The 23,149-nt window shown below is 43.2% G+C and overlaps 5 protein-coding genes and 1 long non-coding RNA gene across 6 annotated transcripts; 4 read left to right on the plus strand and 2 right to left on the minus strand.

Annotated features, from left to right (window-relative positions):
- The first annotated feature begins 1,282 nt into the window (after window positions 1-1,282).
- On the plus strand, window positions 1,283-2,147 carry LOC132131820 (POM121 and ZP3 fusion protein-like). The gene is made up of 5 exons (XM_059543945.1): window positions 1,283-1,455; window positions 1,551-1,668; window positions 1,745-1,827; window positions 1,888-1,979; window positions 2,049-2,147. Exons 2-5 carry the CDS (start codon window positions 1,594-1,596, stop codon window positions 2,126-2,128), a joined length of 330 nt encoding a protein of 109 aa, XP_059399928.1. The 5' UTR covers window positions 1,283-1,455; window positions 1,551-1,593; the 3' UTR covers window positions 2,129-2,147.
- Window positions 2,148-4,660: 2,513 nt separating this feature from the next.
- LOC132131533 (zona pellucida sperm-binding protein 4-like) lies at window positions 4,661-6,760 on the minus strand. Its single transcript, XM_059543586.1, has 8 exons — window positions 6,140-6,760; window positions 5,883-6,070; window positions 5,717-5,814; window positions 5,488-5,645; window positions 5,222-5,414; window positions 5,002-5,149; window positions 4,850-4,922; window positions 4,661-4,770 (listed from the first exon to the last, which is right to left on the minus strand). Exons 1-8 carry the CDS (start codon window positions 6,738-6,740, stop codon window positions 4,694-4,696), a joined length of 1,536 nt encoding a protein of 511 aa, XP_059399569.1. The 5' UTR covers window positions 6,741-6,760; the 3' UTR covers window positions 4,661-4,693.
- On the plus strand, window positions 6,303-14,093 carry LOC132131535 (uncharacterized). The gene is made up of 3 exons (XR_009428891.1): window positions 6,303-6,371; window positions 6,414-6,502; window positions 14,003-14,093. It is a non-coding gene; the product is annotated as an uncharacterized LOC132131535 (long non-coding RNA).
- On the plus strand, window positions 9,001-9,815 carry LOC132131915 (POM121 and ZP3 fusion protein-like). The gene is made up of 5 exons (XM_059544073.1): window positions 9,001-9,123; window positions 9,219-9,336; window positions 9,413-9,495; window positions 9,556-9,647; window positions 9,717-9,815. The coding sequence occupies exons 2-5, from the start codon at window positions 9,262-9,264 to the stop codon at window positions 9,794-9,796; spliced, it is 330 nt and encodes a 109-aa protein (XP_059400056.1). The 5' UTR covers window positions 9,001-9,123; window positions 9,219-9,261; the 3' UTR covers window positions 9,797-9,815.
- On the minus strand, window positions 12,327-14,425 carry LOC132131532 (zona pellucida sperm-binding protein 4-like). Its single transcript, XM_059543585.1, has 8 exons — window positions 13,808-14,425; window positions 13,551-13,738; window positions 13,385-13,482; window positions 13,156-13,313; window positions 12,890-13,082; window positions 12,670-12,817; window positions 12,518-12,590; window positions 12,327-12,438 (listed from the first exon to the last, which is right to left on the minus strand). The coding sequence occupies exons 1-8, from the start codon at window positions 14,406-14,408 to the stop codon at window positions 12,362-12,364; spliced, it is 1,536 nt and encodes a 511-aa protein (XP_059399568.1). The 5' UTR covers window positions 14,409-14,425; the 3' UTR covers window positions 12,327-12,361.
- A 5,014-nt stretch (window positions 14,426-19,439) lies between these two features.
- Window positions 19,440-20,254, plus strand: LOC132131916 (POM121 and ZP3 fusion protein-like). Its single transcript, XM_059544074.1, has 5 exons — window positions 19,440-19,562; window positions 19,658-19,775; window positions 19,852-19,934; window positions 19,995-20,086; window positions 20,156-20,254. The coding sequence occupies exons 2-5, from the start codon at window positions 19,701-19,703 to the stop codon at window positions 20,233-20,235; spliced, it is 330 nt and encodes a 109-aa protein (XP_059400057.1). The 5' UTR covers window positions 19,440-19,562; window positions 19,658-19,700; the 3' UTR covers window positions 20,236-20,254.
- The last annotated feature ends 2,895 nt before the right edge of the window (window positions 20,255-23,149 follow it).

A 23,149-nucleotide genomic window follows, 5' to 3' on the forward strand; every position in this document is an offset into this window, starting at 1 on the left:
AACAACTGGGTGATTCTCATTGGATCTCAAGATTCAATTCTTATTGAGAAAAAACGCTTATAAAAGCAACACAGAGGCTGCGTCCACATCTTCACTGACAACTCTCTCAAGCCTCGTTCACGCGGACGCTAAACATTCTTTCCAAATCTTTATCTTCGTCTGATACAGGCTCAAACATATCAGGTTTTAATGCCTAATCTCGCCATCGTTCACGCTGGACAGAAGAGATCCGCGCTGTGAAACAGCCAATCAGAGCAGAGCTCAACATTATTGTTCATGACCCTTCCAAATAATTCTAGGGACAAATCCCAGGGTTGTAAATGGACATGTAAAACCGTTCCAGAGAATTTTTGCCCATACCCAAGCCACGTACCTTTTATGTAGATATCATTTAAAATATAGTATCAATGCATTCTATGGCACCTTTAACTGGGATTATGAGCTCATATTTTGGCTGGAAGCAATAATTTGAATTTGAATTTCTCAACGATGGATTTGTTTCTTATAAACACACAGCCTTTCCCTTCACAAGACCGTAATTGATGTGAATTACTTGTGGATTATTTTGATATTTATAATAGCTCCTGTTGTCGGTTTGGTCCCAGGCTCTAAGGTGCTCTTCTTTGAGAATGAACTGCAGGACTGCAACAGTGTCTTGATGGTAAGAGCTGTTAAGTGTTACTAGATTTATTGAACCCTACTAAAAATAGGCCCTTGTTTTGGTATCGACGTTCTAGATTCAGGGAACCATCCATGGGACGGTTCTCTTATAGTGGGAAAGACTCTTAATAACTGCTTACTCGGGTAACCAAGTGTTATGGCAGGACTTGCTAAGATGCCTTTTGGAATGGGTTCTCTTTTTCGGAGAACCCTCTTGGTAACAACGTCAGTCTCCTATAGATGACCAAGGATGAGCTTGTCTACACCTTTGCCCTTACCTACACTCCTGAGGCGTTTGCTGGCACTCCGATTACCCGTGCAGGTGGTGCAGTTATTGGAGTTCAATGCCACTATCAAAGGTAAGCGACCTTTTGTGACTTGTGGCATTGCTTGCAGTGGTGGAACTGGAAGCCCATTTAATTGGTCACTTCTTGAACTGCAGGTTTCAAAATGTCAGCAGTAGTGCCTTGAAGCCAACTTGGGTCCCTTATGCCTCAACGGAGGCTGGTGAAGAAGTCTTGGTGTTCTCCCTGAAGCTCATGACTGGTTTGTGCAGTTTCTCTAGACCTTCTGCCTTCTGAACGAGGCTGTACCTAAGCAGTTCTTCCCTCTTGCAGATGACTGGTCCTATGAGAGGCCTTCAAACTCCTACTTCCTGGGTGACGTTATTAATGTTGAGGCATCTGTGAAGGTATACAACCACGTCCCTCTGCGTGTGTTTGTGGACAGCTGTGTGGCCACCCAAGTACCTGATGTGAACGCCCTTCCGAGATATTGGTTCATTGAGAATCATGGGTGTGTTCATGTCACCAGATGCTGCAGAGTTGACTTGTTCTCGCGTTTGCTCCTTGTAACCACTTTGTCCCTGACAACTACTTTTTACTCCTTAGATGTCTTGTGGATGCCAAGGTCACAGCTTCCAGCTCGCGCTTCATGCCTCGATCCCAGGAAGACAAAATCCGGTTCCAGCTGGAGGCCTTCATGTTCCAGGGGGGATCCAGTCCTTCTGTATGTATGAGTGTTTGAGAATGACCTCTCCCATTTGCTTTGGTTTGTGTCCCCTTACCCGTGGTGTCTCTTGCAGATCTACATGACGTGTGTTCTGAAGGCCACTCTTGCTTCTGCACCTAGTGACGCGCTCCACAAATCCTGTTCCTTTGCCAATGGGTATGTTCATGCCACTTACGAATACATTAAAGGTGCCAAGTCTGATTTTTCGTATTGCAGGTGGCTTGCTGCTGATGGGAACAACCAGGTTTGTGGTTGCTGTGACTCAACATGTGGTCCTGATGGTGGAACTGCTGCTTCTCCTTTTGGAGGTAGGAAGGTGCTTTTAAGCTTGGTTTTTGACCCTTCAAGCACTTAACTTTGGTGTCTGCTTTTTCTAGGCCTTCAGTGGGAAGGGAAGGCCTCGCTCGGTCCTGTAGTGGTTCAAGAGCACAAGAAGACTTTAGCTGGTCTTCAATAAATGTGGGGGAGCAAACTTATTCTTGTTTCTGTTTTTCTTGTCTAGTTTAACCAATTGATTTTGTGCGAGGAAGTGGGTAGTCCTACTCTACCTATTCTCTTGCCAGAAGGAAAGGCTCCCTTTTCTCGTAAGGGAAGTTAATAAACCTTTTAAAGGGACCTGCTGTGAGCTCCCTTTTTTAGGAGTACTGTAAAGGGAATTCTGTTAATTGGCACTTGTGCCAAAAGAGTTCTGTGTGAACGTCCCCTTCCTTGAACAAATCCATGTACAATAGAAGCGCACTCCCAGTATCAACACTGGCACAACATTTTCCACCTTCAGACGGGTTATTTATAGGCTTTACATTTTAGGAAAACGGCAGGCATCGCTTAAGTTCAGTGTAGTATTTGGTGTGCCAAACTTGCAGAACCTGTACTGACGTAAGGGGTTTTTTGTGCAGTAGCAGGTCAGTTAGAATTCTGAAAAATCATTGACGAAATGACACCCAAATAGAACTAATGTTTGGACTCTCAGTGAATGACCTTTTTTGAAAACTGTTGGTTTGTCACTTGTGCAGCATCTTGGGCGGTTTCAATACTAAAGGGATACTCCACCCCAAAAAACCGGCCCCAGATTATTGTTTTACTTTCACAGTACGTTAAACATCACTCTCTCACTTGACCTGGAGAAACGGTGCATCAGTTGAAAGTTTAAAGACTCTAGCTTCGATATTTGACCAATGTTTTGATAAAACATTGTTGCAGTGACCGTCATTTATGTCAGGAGTACAAAATAAATAGGAGTCATTTTTAGAATAGAAATTCACCAAGCATTCATATTCAGTCACGTCTGCAGTGGTTTGTGTTCAAATAGGGTTTATAGTCAAAAGTTGCATATACACAGAGATATATTTACTGATGTTTACTTCATATTTCTTCAGTCAGAATCCTCATTTCTAATCATTTTCCACTGATTTACGTGATCTGATGATAATGATCCGCTCCCAGCCCTGTCTCTGTGTGAATAGTCTTCCGTGTGCGCGCTGACAGAGACCGGATTCGCCCGTGTCTTGTCCATCATAACTGTGCATCATATCCCGCCCCATCCTACCCATGATGCATTTCCTGTACACTTCTGTGTCGATATCTGACCACAACCACACAGAGAAACCTCTGTACCCATGAAATATCCAAATAATAAACACACGATTACGTTAGTTAATGGTTGGTATGTGATTTTGGGCGTTTTTATAACTATTAAAAATGTACATCTGAAATGCTAACTTGTGCAGCGACGTAAAAGGCTATAAATAGCATATTTTTACAGCAGTAAAATTCCACATGTGATCGCAAAAGGAGGTTATTACAAACAATCGGTTAATTTTCATGAATAGTCTTATGTAGCTTGATGCTAACGTTAGCTCTAATGCAGCTACATAGCAGGTGCAGTTCTTCTTCATAATGCATTTTGTAATCATTTTGTCAAAGGTTGTAAGAAAATGTTTTGTTGTATTTTTATAGTAAGGCTTTTGATAATAGTGGGGTAAATGTATACTGGCATAATGATAAATGAAGAATCAGGATTTTGTGTCATACCTGGCCCATGTGTGAAAGGCTCGTTTCGTAACAACAATAGAATCATGAATGGGGCAGTTTTGCCGGTCCCAACAAGAGATGATCGCATTCCAGGAGTCATAAATCAATTTTACTAGCCTTCTCTAAAAACACACATGACACGGTCTTAGAAAAGGTTTCATAAATTTCACACTTTGTGAGATTATATTCTGAAATATCAAAATGAAGTATTAGTAGACTTGTGGCTTTAGCTTCATTATGTATCTAAAATCATATCCTACGTCACTTTTAAATAGGTTTTTAATATTTTTACTGACATGTTTCAGCTTACATATATCTCTATTATAACCGTCTGAGTAATTCTGATTCCTGAACAGTAAACTTTGAGGTGTCAGCTTTGTGAACAGATGTTGATTATGTATCTAGTAAGAAAGACTCGTTAGCAGCAACCTTTTAATTTTGGGCATGTCATTCGTGTCTCCATGCTGAAAATGGGGGGTGACAAGTAAGGGGTTAAATTGGGTCCCAAAGACCAATGAAGGTTCTACAGGTTTGGAACGACACGGGGGTAAGTGATTAGTGACACCATTTTCATTTTGGGGAGGAGGATCCCTTTAATATCATTACTTTGAGTTGAGGACAATTGACACGGTTTCTTGTTTGCTTCAAGACAGTCGAGAATTGATTTCCATTTAAAACTTGAGCTCAGCAATTTGAGTTGGATTTAAAACAAAAGCCGCAAGTAATCCACATAACTTTATATTGTGAATATCGGGAACCAAACTACGGTTTGGAAGACAAATTAAAAAAGGGGAACCTTGTGCTGCCCCAGGTTAACAACTGGAGGATGGATAAAGGAATGCACAACCTTACAAAAGGTTGTGAAACCTTGGTTTAATAGTGTGAGGAAAAAACAACTGGGAAGAGGCATGTAATCCCGGATTCTGCCCAACCAAAACAATAGACAAAGAGATACCTCAGGGTTCTGCACGGTTTATTAAAAACACTAGATTTACATGACCAGAGTAACTTCTCCACTAGAAACAACAGTCTGCTCCCCAGAGACAGCCTTGATACGAGTGTCTCTTCCTGAAAGAGAAGTGTTAGAAGTGAGAACGCACTTCTAAAATGCTCAGTTCCTTTTTGTCGAGAGAAAGCAAGAACTCACGTTTCCTGGTGCAGCTTTGCTCACAAGAGCCAGATGATGGATGGCACACCTCTGTACTGCAGTGGATGAAGATCTGACAGGGAAGAAAGAGGCTCAAGTCATAGAATCCACAAGTAGTAAATACACAAATGTTCAAGTAAAGGGGGGCATACGGTTTCCTGCAGAGCAGCCAGTGAGGCTGGATCTACAAATGTGAACATCTTCACAGCAAAGCGCTTGTAGTGGGTTGGGAACTGAAGACCAGACGATCCAGTCACTGGAACCAGTGTGGTCAGATAGCGGTCGTCCTGGTAAGGGCATCTGAAGACAAAAGAGAAGGTTAGAAAGGGTCTCCCAGCAGACTAACTGGATGAAGATTGGCTGTACACGCACCCGTCGATCAGAAGGTCCCACTGGGGGAGACTGAGTGGACTGGGGGTTGAAGTAGTCCAACAACGTCCCAGCATCAGGACAATGTTGGGGTCAGTCCTCTCCATAATGTGCACCTCAACATACACAGGCTCTCGCAGGACTTTTGTGATGGGATAATCAGCGTCACTGTAGTAGGACGTGTAGGCCTCATCCCCTGAGGAACAACACTGGGGTTTAACCAGACTCCAGTTTGAAAGGCTTTAGGCAGACACAGGACAAGACCTTACCTTCAGCACAGCCTTTGGTGACACATTGGCCATTGGCCAGTCTGAGCTCCACCCTGAGAGGTCCAGGAGCAGCTACTGGTGGAGGTGGAGGAACAGAGTTGACCTCCACAACCAGAGCTTCCACGGAAGTTCCCGAATATCTACACTGGAAGAGAAACCTGGACGACACACAGCGAGCTTGTAGCATTTATCAGGGATTAGTGGTCACACCAAGTCATGGATCACCTACTCAAAATGACTGTCCCTTGTGATGGAACCATATGGTCCAATCCCCACTTCATACGATGAGGTCATTCTGTTTTCATACACCACATATCCACCATCCTCCTGTGAATAGAAACGGTGTCAGCATCCAGTCCAAGCGATGCAGAATAAAACCAGTAGCAGCTGCTAACCATCACGCTCGTGCCACATGCGGTCACAGGGAACTGGTATATAGCAAAGGAAGGTGTAGACCCCACAGGAGCACAAGGTGGGTCGTTTCCACCCAGTAGATGAACCGAATCCAGACTCAGTCGAGGCAAGGTAACGTCTCGAGACACCACTACCACAAACTGACCATCTCGAATACACTGGACAGTCACTAGAACAAGAGCAGGTTAAATTCAGAGAAACGGTTTAACACGAACAGAATAAGATGGAGAACGCTTACCTGCCCTCCCATAGAAACACTGCTGTCCGTTAAAGCAGCAGTTGATAGCTTCACACTCAGCACCACTGATCCCAGGTAGACCACATTGGATCTGCTCAGAATCAGCTACAGCACATTTATCAAGGGGCTCTGCCTGCGCTACTGGCTTCTGAAACTGCTGTTTAACTGGCTTCTGAATCGGAAACTGCGGCTTAGGTTGTTGTGGAACTGGCTTCTGAAGCGGAAACTGCGGGTAAGGTTGTTGTGGAACTGGCTTCTGAAGCGGAAACTGCAGCTTAGGTTGTTGTGGAACTGGCTTCTGAAGCGGAAACTGCGGCTTAGGTTGTTGTGGAACTGGCTTCTGAAGCGGAAACTGCGGTGTAGGTAGTTGTGGAACAGGCTTTTGGAGCGGAAATTGCTGGTTAGTTAGCTGTTGAACTGGTTTCCGAGGCGGAAACTGCTGGTTAGTTAGCTGTTGAACTGGCTTCTGGAGCTGAAACTGCTGGTCAGTTTGCTGGATCATCAGAGCTTGAGCATCCTGAAGCGATTTACTCCACTGTGGAACAGCATGACAGAAAGCACAGACCACCAAAATCTGAGCCAAACACCAACTTCCAGCCATTGTTCAACAGCTAAACACAAAGTGAAGCTACTGCCCTTTGGTCTTTTTGTATTCTACAGATTTCAGCTAATTAACGATAGTCCCTCCCTCTTCATTAACAACTGGGTGATTCTCATTGGATCTCAAGATTCAATTCTTATTGAGAAAAAACGCTTATAAAAGCAACACAGAGGCTGCGTCCACATCTTCACTGACAACTCTCTCAAGCCTCGTTCACGCGGACGCTAAACATTCTTTCCAAATCTTTATCTTCGTCTGATACAGGCTCAAACATATCAGGTTTTAATGCCTAATCTCGCCATCGTTCACGCTGGACAGAAGAGATCCGCGCTGTGAAACAGCCAATCAGAGCAGAGCTCAACATTATTGTTCATGACCCTTCCAAATAATTCTAGGGACAAATCCCAGGGTTGTAAATGGACATGTAAAACCGTTCCAGAGAATTTTTGCCCATACCCAAGCCACGTACCTTTTATGTAGATATCATTTAAAATATAGTATCAATGCATTCTATGGCACCTTTAACTGGGATTATGAGCTCATATTTTGGCTGGAAGCAATAATTTGAATTTGAATTTCTCAACGATGGATTTGTTTCTTATAAACACACAGCCTTTCCCTTCACAAGACCGTAATTGATGTGAATTACTTGTGGATTATTTTGATATTTATAATAGCTCTTTGGACTTTCGTTCTGATGCCACCCATTCACTGCAGAGGATCCATTAAAAGAGAGAGAGATTTTTATGAATATTCTCTATTATTTGAGTCATATCAGGCGCTTTTGTAATGACATTCTTTGTCTATCATAGACACACTGTCAAACTTTAATTGTAAAATTGTGAATAAGTGTAGATGAAAATCTCAGATCCTTTTCAAGCCTTCCATTGGCTAGTGACATTCCAGAACGTTCTCATTTGTTAATTACAGGTCCAGAGACCTTTGGAGGTCCAAAGGTAATCAATCAAGCTGAAAGGGGAGGAGCCGCTTAAATTCAAAGCTGTACTTAATGGCAAAGACGAGCACTGGTGGGTATTGTGTTAACGGTTGTCAGGATGGGTCTTTTGCAATGTGTGTTAGTGCTGGTTGTGCTTGTGGTGTTTGATCTGAAGAATGCTTTTGGAAGTTTGAGTTCCAGTCAAAGTCCGAAAAGCAAGAAGCATCAATTGTATCCAGCTTCCAGAGTGCCTGTTTCTTCTCAAGTGCTCGGGAACACTTTGCAGAAGGCCTCTCCGTTTCAGAGTCTCGACTACAGAGGATTTGCACAAGAGCCTCTTGGTCTTCAGGAGAAGCAGGTGTTGCAGGGTCCAGTGAAGCCTTTGGACTGGAGGTTCCCCGTTGTTCCAGAAGTGCCGAGTGAGATGGCGGTGGATTTCCATTTGAGGCAACCTGTGACCCCCAGTAGTGTAGCTATTCAATGCGGTGAGAACCGGATTCATGTGGAGGTACAGCAGGACTTGTTTAGCAATGGTGAACTGATCCAGCCATCTGGTCTGACTCTGGGAGGATGTCCTGTTGTCGGTTTGGTCCCAGGCTCTAAGGTGCTCTTCTTTGAGAATGAACTGCAGGACTGCAACAGTGTCTTGATGGTAAGAGCTGTTAAGTGTTACTAGATTTATTGAACCCTACTAAAAATAGGCCCTTGTTTTGGTATCGACGTTCTAGATTCAGGGAACCATCCATGGGACGGTTCTCTTATAGTGGGAAAGACTCTTAATAACTGCTTACTCGGGTAACCAAGTGTTATGGCAGGACTTGCTAAGATGCCTTTTGGAATGGGTTCTCTTTTTCGGAGAACCCTCTTGGTAACAACGTCAGTCTCCTATAGATGACCAAGGATGAGCTTGTCTACACCTTTGCCCTTACCTATACTCCTGAGGCGTTTGCTGGCACTCCGATTACCCGTGCAGGTGGTGCAGTTATTGGAGTTCAATGCCACTATCAAAGGTAAGCGACCTTTTGTGACTTGTGGCACTGCTTGCAGTGGTGGAACTGGAAGCCCATTTAATTGGTCACTTCTTGAACTGCAGGTTTCAAAATGTCAGCAGTAGTGCCTTGAAGCCAACTTGGGTCCCTTATGCCTCAACGGAGGCTGGTGAAGAAGTCTTGGTGTTCTCCCTGAAGCTCATGACTGGTTTGTGCAGTTTCTCTAGACCTTCTGCCTTCTGAACGAGGCTGTACCTAAGCAGTTCTTCCCTCTTGCAGATGACTGGTCCTATGAGAGGCCTTCAAACTCCTACTTCCTGGGTGACGTTATTAATGTTGAGGCATCTGTGAAGGTATACAACCACGTCCCTCTGCTTGTGTTTGTGGACAGCTGTGTGGCCACCCAAGTACCTGATGTGAACGCCCTTCCGAGATATTGGTTCATTGAGAATCATGGGTGTGTTCATGTCACCAGATGCTGCAGAGTTGACTTGTTCTCGCGTTTGCTCCTTGTAACCACTTTGTCCCTGACAACTACTTTTTACTCCTTAGATGTCTTGTGGATGCCAAGGTCACAGCTTCCAGCTCGCGCTTCATGCCTCGATCCCAGGAAGACAAAATCCGGTTCCAGCTGGAGGCCTTCATGTTCCAGGGGGGATCCAGTCCTTCTGTATGTATGAGTGTTTGAGAATGACCTCTCCCATTTGCTTTGGTTTGTGTCCCCTTACCCGTGGTGTCTCTTGCAGATCTACATGACGTGTGTTCTGAAGGCCACTCTTGCTTCTGCACCTAGTGACGCGCTCCACAAATCCTGTTCCTTTGCCAATGGGTATGTTCATGCCACTTACGAATACATTAAAGGTGCCAAGTCTGATTTTTCGTATTGCAGGTGGCTTGCTGCTGATGGGAACAACCAGGTTTGTGGTTGCTGTGACTCAACATGTGGTCCTGATGGTGGAACTGCTGCTTCTCCTTTTGGAGGTAGGAAGGTGCTTTTAAGCTTGGTTTTTGACCCTTCAAGCACTTAACTTTGGTGTCTGCTTTTTCTAGGCCTTCAGTGGGAAGGGAAGGCCTCGCTCGGTCCTGTAGTGGTTCAAGAGCACAAGAAGACTTTAGCTGGTCTTCAATAAATGTGGGGGAGCAAACTTATTCTTGTTTCTGTTTTTCTTGTCTAGTTTAACCAATTGATTTTGTGCGAGGAAGTGGGTAGTCCTACTGTACCTATTCTCTTGCCAGAAGGAAAGGCTCCCTTTTCTCGTAAGGGAAGTTAATAAACCTTTTAAAGGGACCTGCTGTGAGCTCCCTTTTTTAGGAGTACTGTAAAGGGAATTCTGTTAATTGGCACTTGTGCCAAAAGAGTTCTGTGTGAACGTCCCCTTCCTTGAACAAATCCATGTACAATAGAAGCGCACTCCCAGTATCAACACTGGCACAACATTTTCCACCTTCAGACGGGTTATTTATAGGCTTTACATTTTAGGAAAACGGCAGGCATCGCTTAAGTTCAGTGTAGTATTTGGTGTGCCAAACTTGCAGAACCTGTACTGACGTAAGGGGTTTTTTGTGCAGTAGCAGGTCAGTTAGAATTCTGAAAAATCATTGACGAAATGACACCCAAATAGAACTAATGTTTGGACTCTCAGTGAATGACCTTTTTTGAAAACTGTTGGTTTGTCACTTGTGCAACATCTTGGGCGGTTTCAATACTAAAGGGATACTCCACCCCAAAAAACCGGCCCCAGATTATTGTTTTACTTTCACAGTACGTTAAACATCACTCTCTCACTTGACCTGGAGAAACGGTGCATCAGTTGAAAGTTTAAAGACTCTAGCTTCGATATTTGACCAATGTTTTGATAAAACATTGTTGCAGTGACCGTCATTTATGTCAGGAGTACAAAATAAATAGGAGTCATTTTTAGAATAGAAATTCACCAAGCATTCATATTCAGTCACGTCTGCAGTGGTTTGTGTTCAAATAGGGTTTATAGTCAAAAGTTGCATATACACAGAGATATATTTACTGATGTTTACTTCATATTTCTTCAGTCAGAATCCTCATTTCTAATCATTTTCCACTGATTTACGTGATCTGATGATAATGATCCGCTCCCAGCCCTGTCTCTGTGTGAATAGTCTTCCGTGTGCGCGCTGACAGAGACCGGATTCGCCCGTGTCTTGTCCATCATAACTGTGCATCATATCCCGCCCCATCCTACCCATGATGCATTTCCTGTACACTTCTGTGTCGATATCTGACCACAACCACACAGAGAAACCTCTGTACCCATGAAATATCCAAATAATAAACACACGATTACGTTAGTTAATGGTTGGTATGTGATTTTGGGCGTTTTTATAACTATTAAAAATGTACATCTGAAATGCTAACTTGTGCAGCGACGTAAAAGGCTATAAATAGCATATTTTTACAGCAGTAAAATTCCACATGTGATCGCAAAAGGAGGTTATTACAAACAATCGGTTAATTTTCATGAATAGTCTTATGTAGCTTGATGCTAACGTTAGCTCTAATGCAGCTACATAGCAGGTGCAGTTCTTCTTCATAATGCATTTTGTAATCATTTTGTCAAAGGTTGTAAGAAAATGTTTTGTTGTATTTTTATAGTAAGGCTTTTGATAATAGTGGGGTAAATGTATACTGGCATAATGATAAATGAAGAATCAGGATTTTGTGTCATACCTGGCCCATGTGTGAAAGGCTCGTTTCGTAACAACAATAGAATCATGAATGGGGCAGTTTTGCCGGTCCCAACAAGAGATGATCGCATTCCAGGAGTCATAAATCAATTTTACTAGCCTTCTCTAAAAACACACATGACACGGTCTTAGAAAAGGTTTCATAAATTTCACACTTTGTGAGATTATATTCTGAAATATCAAAATGAAGTATTAGTAGACTTGTGGCTTTAGCTTCATTATGTATCTAAAATCATATCCTACGTCACTTTTAAATAGGTTTTTAATATTTTTACTGACATGTTTCAGCTTACATATATCTCTATTATAACCGTCTGAGTAATTCTGATTCCTGAACAGTAAACTTTGAGGTGTCAGCTTTGTGAACAGATGTTGATTATGTATCTAGTAAGAAAGACTCGTTAGCAGCAACCTTTTAATTTTGGGCATGTCATTCGTGTCTCCATGCTGAAAATGGGGGGTGACAAGTAAGGGGTTAAATTGGGTCCCAAAGACCAATGAAGGTTCTACAGGTTTGGAACGACACGGGGGTAAGTGATTAGTGACACCATTTTCATTTTGGGGAGGAGGATCCCTTTAATATCATTACTTTGAGTTGAGGACAATTGACACGGTTTCTTGTTTGCTTCAAGACAGTCGAGAATTGATTTCCATTTAAAACTTGAGCTCAGCAATTTGAGTTGGATTTAAAACAAAAGCCGCAAGTAATCCACATAACTTTATATTGTGAATATCGGGAACCAAACTACGGTTTGGAAGACAAATTAAAAAAGGGGAACCTTGTGCTGCCCCAGGTTAACAACTGGAGGATGGATAAAGGAATGCACAACCTTACAAAAGGTTGTGAAACCTTGGTTTAATAGTGTGAGGAAAAAACAACTGGGAAGAGGCATGTAATCCCGGATTCTGCCCAACCAAAACAATAGACAAAGAGATACCTCAGGGTTCTGCACGGTTTATTAAAAACACTAGATTTACATGACCAGAGTAACTTCTCCACTAGAAACCACAGTCTGCTCCCCAGAGACAGCCTTGATACGGGTGTCTCTTCCTGAAAGAGAAGTGTTAGAAGTGAGAACGCACTTCTAAAATGCTCAGTTCCTTTTTGTCGAGAGAAAGCAAGAACTCACGTTTCCTGGTGCAGCTTTGCTCACAAGAGCCAGATGATGGATGGCACACCTCTGTACTGCAGTGGATGAAGATCTGACAGGGAAGAAAGAGGCTCAAGTCATAGAATCCACAAGTAGTAAATACACAAATGTTCAAGTAAAGGGGGGCATACGGTTTCCTGCAGAGCAGCCAGTGAGGCTGGATCTACAAATGTGAACATCTTCACAGCAAAGCGCTTGTAGTGGGTTGGGAACTGAAGACCAGACGATCCAGTCACTGGAACCAGTGTGGTCAGATAGCGGTCGTCCTGGTAAGGGCATCTGAAGACAAAAGAGAAGGTTAGAAAGGGTCTCCCAGCAGACTAACTGGATGAAGATTGGCTGTACACGCACCCGTCGATCAGAAGGTCCCACTGGGGGAGACTGAGTGGACTGGGGGTTGAAGTAGTCCAACAACGTCCCAGCATCAGGACAATGTTGGGGTCAGTCCTCTCCATAATGTGCACCTCAACATACACAGGCTCTCGCAGGACTTTTGTGATGGGATAATCAGCGTCACTGTAGTAGGACGTGTAGGCCTCATCCCCTGAGGAACAACACTGGGGTTTAACCAGACTCCAGTTTGAAAGGCTTTAGGCAGACACAGGACAAGACCTTACCTTCAGCACAGCCTTTGGTGACACATTGGCCATTGGCCAGTCTGAGCTCCACCCTGAGAGGTCCAGGAGCAGCTACTGGTGGAGGTGGAGGAACAGAGTTGACCTCCACAACCAGAGCTTCCACGGAAGTTCCCGAATATCTACACTGGAAGAGAAACCTGGACGACACACAGCGAGCTTGTAGCATTTATCAGGGATTAGTGGTCACACCAAGTCATGGATCACCTACTCAAAATGACTGTCCCTTGTGATGGAACCATATGGTCCAATCCCCACTTCATACGATGAGGTCATTCTGTTTTCATACACCACATATCCACCGTCCTCCTGTGAATAGAAACGGTGTCAGCATCCAGTCCAAGCGATGCAGAATAAAACCAGTAGCAGCTGCTAACCATCACGCTCGTGCCACATGCGGTCACAGGGAACTGGTATATAGCAAAGGAAGGTGTAGACCCCACAGGAGCACAAGGTGGGTCGTTTCCACCCAGTAGATGAACCGAATCCAGACTCAGTCGAGGCAAGGTAACGTCTCGAGACACCACTACCACAAACTGACCATCTCGAATACACTGGACAGTCACTAGAACAAGAGCAGGTTAAATTCAGAGAAACGGTTTAACACGAACAGAATAAGATGGAGAACGCTTACCTGCCCTCCCATAGAAACACTGCTGTCCGTTAAAGCAGCAGTTGATAGCTTCACACTCAGCACCACTGATCCCAGGTAGACCACATTGGATCTGCTCAGAATCAGCTACAGCACATTTATCAAGGGGCTCTGCCTGCACTACTGGCTTCTGAAACTGCTGTTTAACTGGCTTCTGAATCGGAAACTGCGGCTTAGGTTGTTGTGGAACTGGCTTCTGAAGCGGAAACTGCGGGTAAGGTTGTTGTGGAACTGGCTTCTGAAGCGGAAACTGCAGCTTAGGTTGTTGTGGAACTGGCTTCTGAAGCGGAAACTGCGGCTTAGGTTGTTGTGGAACTGGCTTCTGAAGCGGAAACTGCGGTGTAGGTAGTTGTGGAACAGGCTTTTGGAGCGGAAATTGCTGGTTAGTTAGCTGTTGAACTGGTTTCCGAGGCGGAAACTGCTGGTTAGTTAGCTGTTGAACTGGCTTCTGGAGCTGAAACTGCTGGTCAGTTTGCTGGATCATCAGAGCTTGAGCATCCTGAAGCGATTTACTCCACTGTGGAACAGCATGACAGAAAGCACAGACCACCAAAATCTGAGCCAAACACCAACTTCCAGCCATTGTTCAACAGCTAAACACAAAGTGAAGCTTCTTCTTCTTCTTCTAGGATTTAATGGCGGTTGGCAAACCAACTTAAAAGGTGCATTCCCGCCACCTACTGATATGGAGTGTGAAGCGCATATTTGGAAAGGAAGTTTAAACTAGATCTACTCTTTAAAAAAAAAAAAAAAAAAAAAAAAAAAAAAAATTATATATATATCCATATAAAATTTACACATAATGGAGTTTTAAATCCTATTAAATAATCCTGTTTCCTTTAAAAATATAAATAACTCATGATAAACTCTTGATTGTTTAGCACCTTGTCCTAGGAGAACCTGAAGTGTCAACTCATTGATTCCTACACTTCTTAAAGCATGTCTTAACTGGGACCGCTCTCTTTCATAAGCTTCGCATTCTAAAAGGACATGCTCTATATTTTCAACTAACCCACATTTGTCACAATTTCCATTCTCATGTTTACCAATTCTTTGTAAGCTTTGATTTAATAAACAATGTCCAATACGCATTCTTGTTATTAAAACATCCTCTTTCCGGTTTCCGAATCTTCTTCTCTCTGACCCAACTTTTCCTTGAATGCAGTAAAAATGTCTACCTTTCTTTCCTTCATTCCATTCTTTCTGCCAAATTTCCTGTATTTGTTTAGCTATTATCACTTTAATTTCTGTTTTACTTAATGCCACTTCAATGTCAATTTGTGAATGATTTAATGCCTGTTTAGCCTGATTATCAGCCTCCTCATTTCCTTTCACACCCATATGCGATGGAACCCATACAAGATTCACCAGAAGTCCATACTGTCTTGTTCTGTAAAGACTCTGCATTACTTCATTTATCATGTCTTGCCTTGCTGATGATGTTCCACTTTCCAAGCTATTTAGTGCGGATAAAGAATCTGTACATATCACTACCCTTGTTGGTTGGATTTCTTCTATCCACTGAAGCGCTAGACATATTGCAATAATTTCTGCAGAGAATACTGAAAGATAATCTGATATTCTTTTTGCTATTCTAATGTTAAAAAGTGGAATATATACCGCTACTGCTGTTTTCCCAGATTCTGGATCTTTTGAACCATCAGTGTATATTTGAACTGCACTATAATAACTTTGATCAATGTATTGCTGTATATTAAAATTTCCTAATCCATTTGTATTGTTATGCTTTTCTTTAAGCAATTGAGTATCAATCAAAGGCATTGGGAAAAACCAAGGAGGAATTGCTGACCTAGCCACAGTAGGAGCAACATTGAAGTCACTTAATCCCATTCTCCGGGCTTCCTCACTGGCCTTCCATCCAAAACTTGATAACTTTTTATGTCCATATTCCCAACAATCCTCCAACACCATTTTAACTGGGTGACTGTCCAAGTGTCCCTTTATACTTATAAAATACCTCATCTTTAACTTGAGCCTACGAATTACTTGAGGCATTACACCCATCTCTACTTGCACTGCTGTTATTGGAGAGGATCTAAACGCTCCACAACAAACTCGCAAAGCTTGTGACTGAATTGCCTCTATTTTTACGAGTTGTGTTTTGGATGCAGTGCAATATACCATACTGCCATAATCTATTGCTGATCTTATTAGAGCACAATATATTATTTTAAGAGACTGGCGACATGCTCCCCAATCAACTCCTGCTAAACACCTCATGATATTTAATGCTTTTTTGCATTTGTCAACCAGTTTCTGGATATGCATACTAAAATTCAATTTCAAATCCATCCATATACCCAGAAACCTCACAACTGCTGTTTGCTTCACTTCTTGTCCATACAATCTGATGTTAATGGTAGGGTTACTTTTCCTTTTTGCAAAACAAATTACCTGCGTTTTATCTACTGAAAACCGAAATCCCCATTCATTTGCCCAATTTTCTACCATTTTAACGGCATTCTGCAAACATCTTTCCACATTCTTTACATTACGCCCTCTTTTCCACAGTGCTCCATCATCCGCATATAAAGATCTTCCAATGCCCCTATCAACCTTTGTAAAGATGTCGTTAATCATAATATTAAACAGAATTGGACTACTAACGCTTCCCTGAGGTGTTCCATTCTCTATTGTGTGTATCTGAGAAAAAGCAGTACTTACTCTTACTTGTATAGTTCTGTTAAACAGGAAATCCCTGATCCAGTTATACATTCTTCCTTTAATTTCCATTTTTTCTAACTTAATTAAAAGTCCCTCTTTCCACATCATGTCATAAGCTTTTTCAACATCAAAAAATACCCCAACTAAAGCTTCCTTATTTACCTGAGCCTTTCTTATTTCAGATTCCAGGCACAGTACTGAGTCCATTGTATTACGTCCTTTCCTAAATCCACTTTGATAAGGTGATAAAATATTATCCCTTTCAATGACATATACTAATCTACTCATGACCATACGCTCCATTATTTTGCATAGATTAGACGTTAAAGCTATAGGTCTATAATTATTTGGCTGTGTATGATCTTTGCCTGGTTTTGGAATTGGCACTATGACACCATGCTTCCAGTCATTTGGTAACTTTCCTAACTCCCAAACCTTATTAAAAAGCCTCAAAATTGTCTCTAATGCTGTCTCTGATAAATGTTTTACCATCTCATAACAAATGTCATCTCTGCCTGGAGATGTTTGCTTAACCCCTGCAAGCGCTTTTTTCAATTCGTACAAATTAAACTCTGAATCCATTGTACTTCCTGAAAGTCCCTTTTCCTCCAATAAATGAGGATATTTACTTAGTATCTGGTCCCTAGTTTTCCTCGCATCCTCTGATAAATTCGAATTACTATGAACAAAGTGAAGCTACTGCCCTTTGGTCTTTTTGTATTCTACAGATTTCAGCTAATTAACGATAGTCCCTCCCTCTTCATTAACAACTGGGTGATTCTCATTGGATCTCAAGATTCAATTCTTATTGAGAAAAAACGCTTATAAAAGCAACACAGAGGCTGCGTCCACATCTTCACTGACAACTCTCTCAAGCCTCGTTCACGCGGACGCTAAACATTCTTTCCAAATCTTTATCTTCGTCTGATACAGGCTCAAACATATCAGGTTTTAATGCCTAATCTCGCCATCGTTCACGCTGGACAGAAGAGATCCGCGCTGTGAAACAGCCAATCAGAGCAGAGCTCAACATTATTGTTCATGACCCTTCCAAATAATTCTAGGGACAAATCCCAGGGTTGTAAATGGACATGTAAAACCGTTCCAGAGAATTTTTGCCCATACCCAAGCCACGTACCTTTTATGTAGATATCATTTAAAATATAGTATCAATGCATTCTATGGCACCTTTAACTGGGATTATGAGCTCATATTTTGGCTGGAAGCAATAATTTGAATTTGAATTTCTCAACGATGGATTTGTTTCTTATAAACACACAGCCTTTCCCTTCACAAGACCGTAATTGATGTGAATTACTTGTGGATTATTTTGATATTTATAATAGCTCTTTGGACTTTCGTTCTGATGCCACCCATTCACTGCAGAGGATTCATTAAAAGAGAGAGAGATTTTTATGAATATTCTCTATTATTTGAGTCATATCAGGCGCTTTTGTAATGACATTCTTTGTCTATCATAGACACACTGTCAAACTTTAATTGTAAAATTGTGAATAAGTGTAGATGAAAATCTCAGATCCTTTTCAAGCCTTCCATTGGCTAGTGACATTCCAGAACGTTCTCATTTGTTAATTACAGGTCCAGAGACCTTTGGAGGTCCAAAGGTAATCAATCAAGCTGAAAGGGGAGGAGCCGCTTAAATTCAAAGCTGTACTTAATGGCAAAGACGAGCACTGGTGGGTATTGTGTTAACGGTTGTCAGGATGGGTCTTTTGCAATGTGTGTTAGTGCTGGTTGTGCTTGTGGTGTTTGATCTGAAGAATGCTTTTGGAAGTTTGAGTTCCAGTCAAAGTCCGAAAAGCAAGAAGCATCAATTGTATCCAGCTTCCAGAGTGCCTGTTTCTTCTCAAGTGCTCGGGAACACTTTGCAGAAGGCCTCTCCGTTTCAGAGTCTCGACTACAGAGGATTTGCACAAGAGCCTCTTGGTCTTCAGGAGAAGCAGGTGTTGCAGGGTCCAGTGAAGCCTTTGGACTGGAGGTTCCCCGTTGTTCCAGAAGTGCCGAGTGAGATGGCGGTGGATTTCCATTTGAGGCAACCTGTGACCCCCAGTAGTGTAGCTATTCAATGCGGTGAGAACCGGATTCATGTGGAGGTACAGCAGGACTTGTTTAGCAATGGTGAACTGATCCAGCCATCTGGTCTGACTCTGGGAGGATGTCCTGTTGTCGGTTTGGTCCCAGGCTCTAAGGTGCTCTTCTTTGAGAATGAACTGCAGGACTGCAACAGTGTCTTGATGGTAAGAGCTGTTAAGTGTTACTAGATTTATTGAACCCTACTAAAAATAGGCCCTTGTTTTGGTATCGACGTTCTAGATTCAGGGAACCATCCATGGGACGGTTCTCTTATAGTGGGAAAGACTCTTAATAACTGCTTACTCGGGTAACCAAGTGTTATGGCAGGACTTGCTAAGATGCCTTTTGGAATGGGTTCTCTTTTTCGGAGAACCCTCTTGGTAACAACGTCAGTCTCCTATAGATGACCAAGGATGAGCTTGTCTACACCTTTGCCCTTACCTACACTCCTGAGGCGTTTGCTGGCACTCCGATTACCCGTGCAGGTGGTGCAGTTATTGGAGTTCAATGCCACTATCAAAGGTAAGCGACCTTTTGTGACTTGTGGCACTGCTTGCAGTGGTGGAACTGGAAGCCCATTTAATTGGTCACTTCTTGAACTGCAGGTTTCAAAATGTCAGCAGTAGTGCCTTGAAGCCAACTTGGGTCCCTTATGCCTCAACGGAGGCTGGTGAAGAAGTCTTGGTGTTCTCCCTGAAGCTCATGACTGGTTTGTGCAGTTTCTCTAGACCTTCTGCCTTCTGAACGAGGCTGTACCTAAGCAGTTCTTCCCTCTTGCAGATGACTGGTCCTATGAGAGGCCTTCAAACTCCTACTTCCTGGGTGACGTTATTAATGTTGAGGCATCTGTGAAGGTATACAACCACGTCCCTCTGCTTGTGTTTGTGGACAGCTGTGTGGCCACCCAAGTACCTGATGTGAACGCCCTTCCGAGATATTGGTTCATTGAGAATCATGGGTGTGTTCATGTCACCAGATGCTGCAGAGTTGACTTGTTCTCGCGTTTGCTCCTTGTAACCACTTTGTCCCTGACAACTACTTTTTACTCCTTAGATGTCTTGTGGATGCCAAGGTCACAGCTTCCAGCTCGCGCTTCATGCCTCGATCCCAGGAAGACAAAATCCGGTTCCAGCTGGAGGCCTTCATGTTCCAGGGGGGATCCAGTCCTTCTGTATGTATGAGTGTTTGAGAATGACCTCTCCCATTTGCTTTGGTTTGTGTCCCCTTACCCGTGGTGTCTCTTGCAGATCTACATGACGTGTGTTCTGAAGGCCACTCTTGCTTCTGCACCTAGTGACGCGCTCCACAAATCCTGTTCCTTTGCCAATGGGTATGTTCATGCCACTTACGAATACATTAAAGGTGCCAAGTCTGATTTTTCGTATTGCAGGTGGCTTGCTGCTGATGGGAACAACCAGGTTTGTGGTTGCTGTGACTCAACATGTGGTCCTGATGGTGGAACTGCTGCTTCTCCTTTTGGAGGTAGGAAGGTGCTTTTAAGCTTGGTTTTTGACCCTTCAAGCACTTAACTTTGGTGTCTGCTTTTTCTAGGCCTTCAGTGGGAAGGGAAGGCCTCGCTCGGTCCTGTAGTGGTTCAAGAGCACAAGAAGACTTTAGCTGGTCTTCAATAAATGTGGGGGAGCAAACTTATTCTTGTTTCTGTTTTTCTTGTCTAGTTTAACCAATTGATTTTGTGCCAATTAACAGAATTCCCTTTACAGTACTCCTAAAAAAGGGAGCTCACAGCAGGTCCCTTTAAAAGGTTTATTAACTTCCCTTACGAGAAAAGGGAGCCTTTCCTTCTGGCAAGAGAATAGGTACAGTAGGACTACCCACTTCCTCGCACAAAATCAATTGGTTAAACTAGACAAGAAAAACAGAAACAAGAATAAGTTTGCTCCCCCACATTTATTGAAGACCAGCTAAAGTCTTCTTGTGCTCTTGAACCACTACAGGACCGAGCGAGGCCTTCCCTTCCCACTGAAGGCCTAGAAAAAGCAGACACCAAAGTTAAGTGCTTGAAGGGTCAAAAACCAAGCTTAAAAGCACCTTCCTACCTCCAAAAGGAGAAGCAGCAGTTCCACCATCAGGACCACATGTTGAGTCACAGCAACCACAAACCTGGTTGTTCCCATCAGCAGCAAGCCACCTGCAATACGAAAAATCAGACTTGGCACCTTTAATGTATTCGTAAGTGGCATGAACATACCCATTGGCAAAGGAACAGGATTTGTGGAGCGCGTCACTAGGTGCAGAAGCAAGAGTGGCCTTCAGAACACACGTCATGTAGATCTGCAAGAGACACCACGGGTAAGGGGACACAAACCAAAGCAAATGGGAGAGGTCATTCTCAAACACTCATACATACAGAAGGACTGGATCCCCCCTGGAACATGAAGGCCTCCAGCTGGAACCGGATTTTGTCTTCCTGGGATCGAGGCATGAAGCGCGAGCTGGAAGCTGTGACCTTGGCATCCACAAGACATCTAAGGAGTAAAAAGTAGTTGTCAGGGACAAAGTGGTTACAAGGAGCAAACGCGAGAACAAGTCAACTCTGCAGCATCTGGTGACATGAACACACCCATGATTCTCAATGAACCAATATCTCGGAAGGGCGTTCACATCAGGTACTTGGGTGGCCACACAGCTGTCCACAAACACAAGCAGAGGGACGTGGTTGTATACCTTCACAGATGCCTCAACATTAATAACGTCACCCAGGAAGTAGGAGTTTGAAGGCCTCTCATAGGACCAGTCATCTGCAAGAGGGAAGAACTGCTTAGGTACAGCCTCGTTCAGAAGGCAGAAGGTCTAGAGAAACTGCACAAACCAGTCATGAGCTTCAGGGAGAACACCAAGACTTCTTCACCAGCCTCCGTTGAGGCATAAGGGACCCAAGTTGGCTTCAAGGCACTACTGCTGACATTTTGAAACCTGCAGTTCAAGAAGTGACCAATTAAATGGGCTTCCAGTTCCACCACTGCAAGCAGTGCCACAAGTCACAAAAGGTCGCTTACCTTTGATAGTGGCATTGAACTCCAATAACTGCACCACCTGCACGGGTAATCGGAGTGCCAGCAAACGCCTCAGGAGTATAGGTAAGGGCAAAGGTGTAGACAAGCTCATCCTTGGTCATCTATAGGAGACTGACGTTGTTACCAAGAGGGTTCTCCGAAAAAGAGAACCCATTCCAAAAGGCATCTTAGCAAGTCCTGCCATAACACTTGGTTACCCGAGTAAGCAGTTATTAAGAGTCTTTCCCACTATAAGAGAACCGTCCCATGGATGGTTCCCTGAATCTAGAACGTCGATACCAAAACAAGGGCCTATTTTTAGTAGGGTTCAATAAATCTAGTAACACTTAACAGCTCTTACCATCAAGACACTGTTGCAGTCCTGCAGTTCATTCTCAAAGAAGAGCACCTTAGAGCCTGGGACCAAACCGACAACAGGACATCCTCCCAGAGTCAGACCAGATGGCTGGATCAGTTCACCATTGCTAAACAAGTCCTGCTGTACCTCCACATGAATCCGGTTCTCACCGCATTGAATAGCTACACTACTGGGGGTCACAGGTTGCCTCAAATGGAAATCCACCGCCATCTCACTCGGCACTTCTGGAACAACGGGGAACCTCCAGTCCAAAGGCTTCACTGGACCCTGCAACACCTGCTTCTCCTGAAGACCAAGAGGCTCTTGTGCAAATCCTCTGTAGTCGAGACTCTGAAACGGAGAGGCCTTCTGCAAAGTGTTCCCGAGCACTTGAGAAGAAACAGGCACTCTGGAAGCTGGATACAATTGATGCTTCTTGCTTTTCGGACTTTGACTGGAACTCAAACTTCCAAAAGCATTCTTCAGATCAAACACCACAAGCACAACCAGCACTAACACACATTGCAAAAGACCCATCCTGACAACCGTTAACACAATACCCACCAGTGCTCGTCTTTGCCATTAAGTACAGCTTTGAATTTAAGCGGCTCCTCCCCTTTCAGCTTGATTGATTACCTTTGGACCTCCAAAGGTCTCTGGACCTGTAATTAACAAATGAGAACGTTCTGGAATGTCACTAGCCAATGGAAGGCTTGAAAAGGATCTGAGATTTTCATCTACACTTATTCACAATTTTACAATTAAAGTTTGACAGTGTGTCTATGATAGACAAAGAATGTCATTACAAAAGCGCCTGATATGACTCAAATAATAGAGAATATTCATAAAAATCTCTCTCTCTTTTAATGAATCCTCTGCAGTGAATGGGTGGCATCAGAACGAAAGTCCAAAGAGCTATTATAAATATCAAAATAATCCACAAGTAATTCACATCAATTACGGTCTTGTGAAGGGAAAGGCTGTGTGTTTATAAGAAACAAATCCATCGTTGAGAAATTCAAATTCAAATTATTGCTTCCAGCCAAAATATGAGCTCATAATCCCAGTTAAAGGTGCCATAGAATGCATTGATACTATATTTTAAATGATATCTACATAAAAGGTACGTGGCTTGGGTATGGGCAAAAATTCTCTGGAACGGTTTTACATGTC

The sequence above is a fragment of the Carassius carassius genome, chromosome 48 (assembly GCF_963082965.1).
Source record: "Carassius carassius chromosome 48, fCarCar2.1, whole genome shotgun sequence".
Lineage (NCBI taxonomy): Eukaryota > Metazoa > Chordata > Actinopteri > Cypriniformes > Cyprinidae > Carassius > Carassius carassius.

Bases quoted from the DNA above. Each gene is read 5' to 3' on its own strand.
- LOC132131820 (XM_059543945.1), top strand. From the start codon at position 1,594: ATGCCTCGATCCCAGGAAGACAAAATCCGGTTCCAGCTGGAGGCCTTC. The intron at 1,669-1,744 runs GTATGTATGAGT...TGTCTCTTGCAG, and splicing joins AGGGGGGATCCAGTCCTTCT to ATCTACATGACGTGTGTTCT. The intron at 1,828-1,887 runs GTATGTTCATGC...TTCGTATTGCAG, and splicing joins TCCTGTTCCTTTGCCAATGG to GTGGCTTGCTGCTGATGGGA.
- LOC132131916 (XM_059544074.1), top strand. From the start codon at position 19,701: ATGCCTCGATCCCAGGAAGACAAAATCCGGTTCCAGCTGGAGGCCTTC. The intron at 19,776-19,851 runs GTATGTATGAGT...TGTCTCTTGCAG, and splicing joins AGGGGGGATCCAGTCCTTCT to ATCTACATGACGTGTGTTCT. The intron at 19,935-19,994 runs GTATGTTCATGC...TTCGTATTGCAG, and splicing joins TCCTGTTCCTTTGCCAATGG to GTGGCTTGCTGCTGATGGGA.
- LOC132131532 (XM_059543585.1), bottom strand. From the start codon at position 14,408: ATGGCTGGAAGTTGGTGTTTGGCTCAGATTTTGGTGGTCTGTGCTTTC. The intron at 13,739-13,807 runs GTAAGCGTTCTC...CTCTTGTTCTAG, and splicing joins GTGTTTCTATGGGAGGGCAG to TGACTGTCCAGTGTATTCGA. The intron at 12,439-12,517 runs GTGAGTTCTTGC...CTTCTCTTTCAG, and splicing joins GCAAAGCTGCACCAGGAAAC to GAAGAGACACCCGTATCAAG.
- LOC132131915 (XM_059544073.1), top strand. From the start codon at position 9,262: ATGCCTCGATCCCAGGAAGACAAAATCCGGTTCCAGCTGGAGGCCTTC. The intron at 9,337-9,412 runs GTATGTATGAGT...TGTCTCTTGCAG, and splicing joins AGGGGGGATCCAGTCCTTCT to ATCTACATGACGTGTGTTCT. The intron at 9,496-9,555 runs GTATGTTCATGC...TTCGTATTGCAG, and splicing joins TCCTGTTCCTTTGCCAATGG to GTGGCTTGCTGCTGATGGGA.
- LOC132131533 (XM_059543586.1), bottom strand. From the start codon at position 6,740: ATGGCTGGAAGTTGGTGTTTGGCTCAGATTTTGGTGGTCTGTGCTTTC. The intron at 5,646-5,716 runs GTAGGTGATCCA...TGTGTCGTCCAG, and splicing joins ACAAGGGACAGTCATTTTGA to GTTTCTCTTCCAGTGTAGAT. The intron at 5,150-5,221 runs GTGCGTGTACAG...TTTTGTCTTCAG, and splicing joins TGGGACCTTCTGATCGACGG to ATGCCCTTACCAGGACGACC.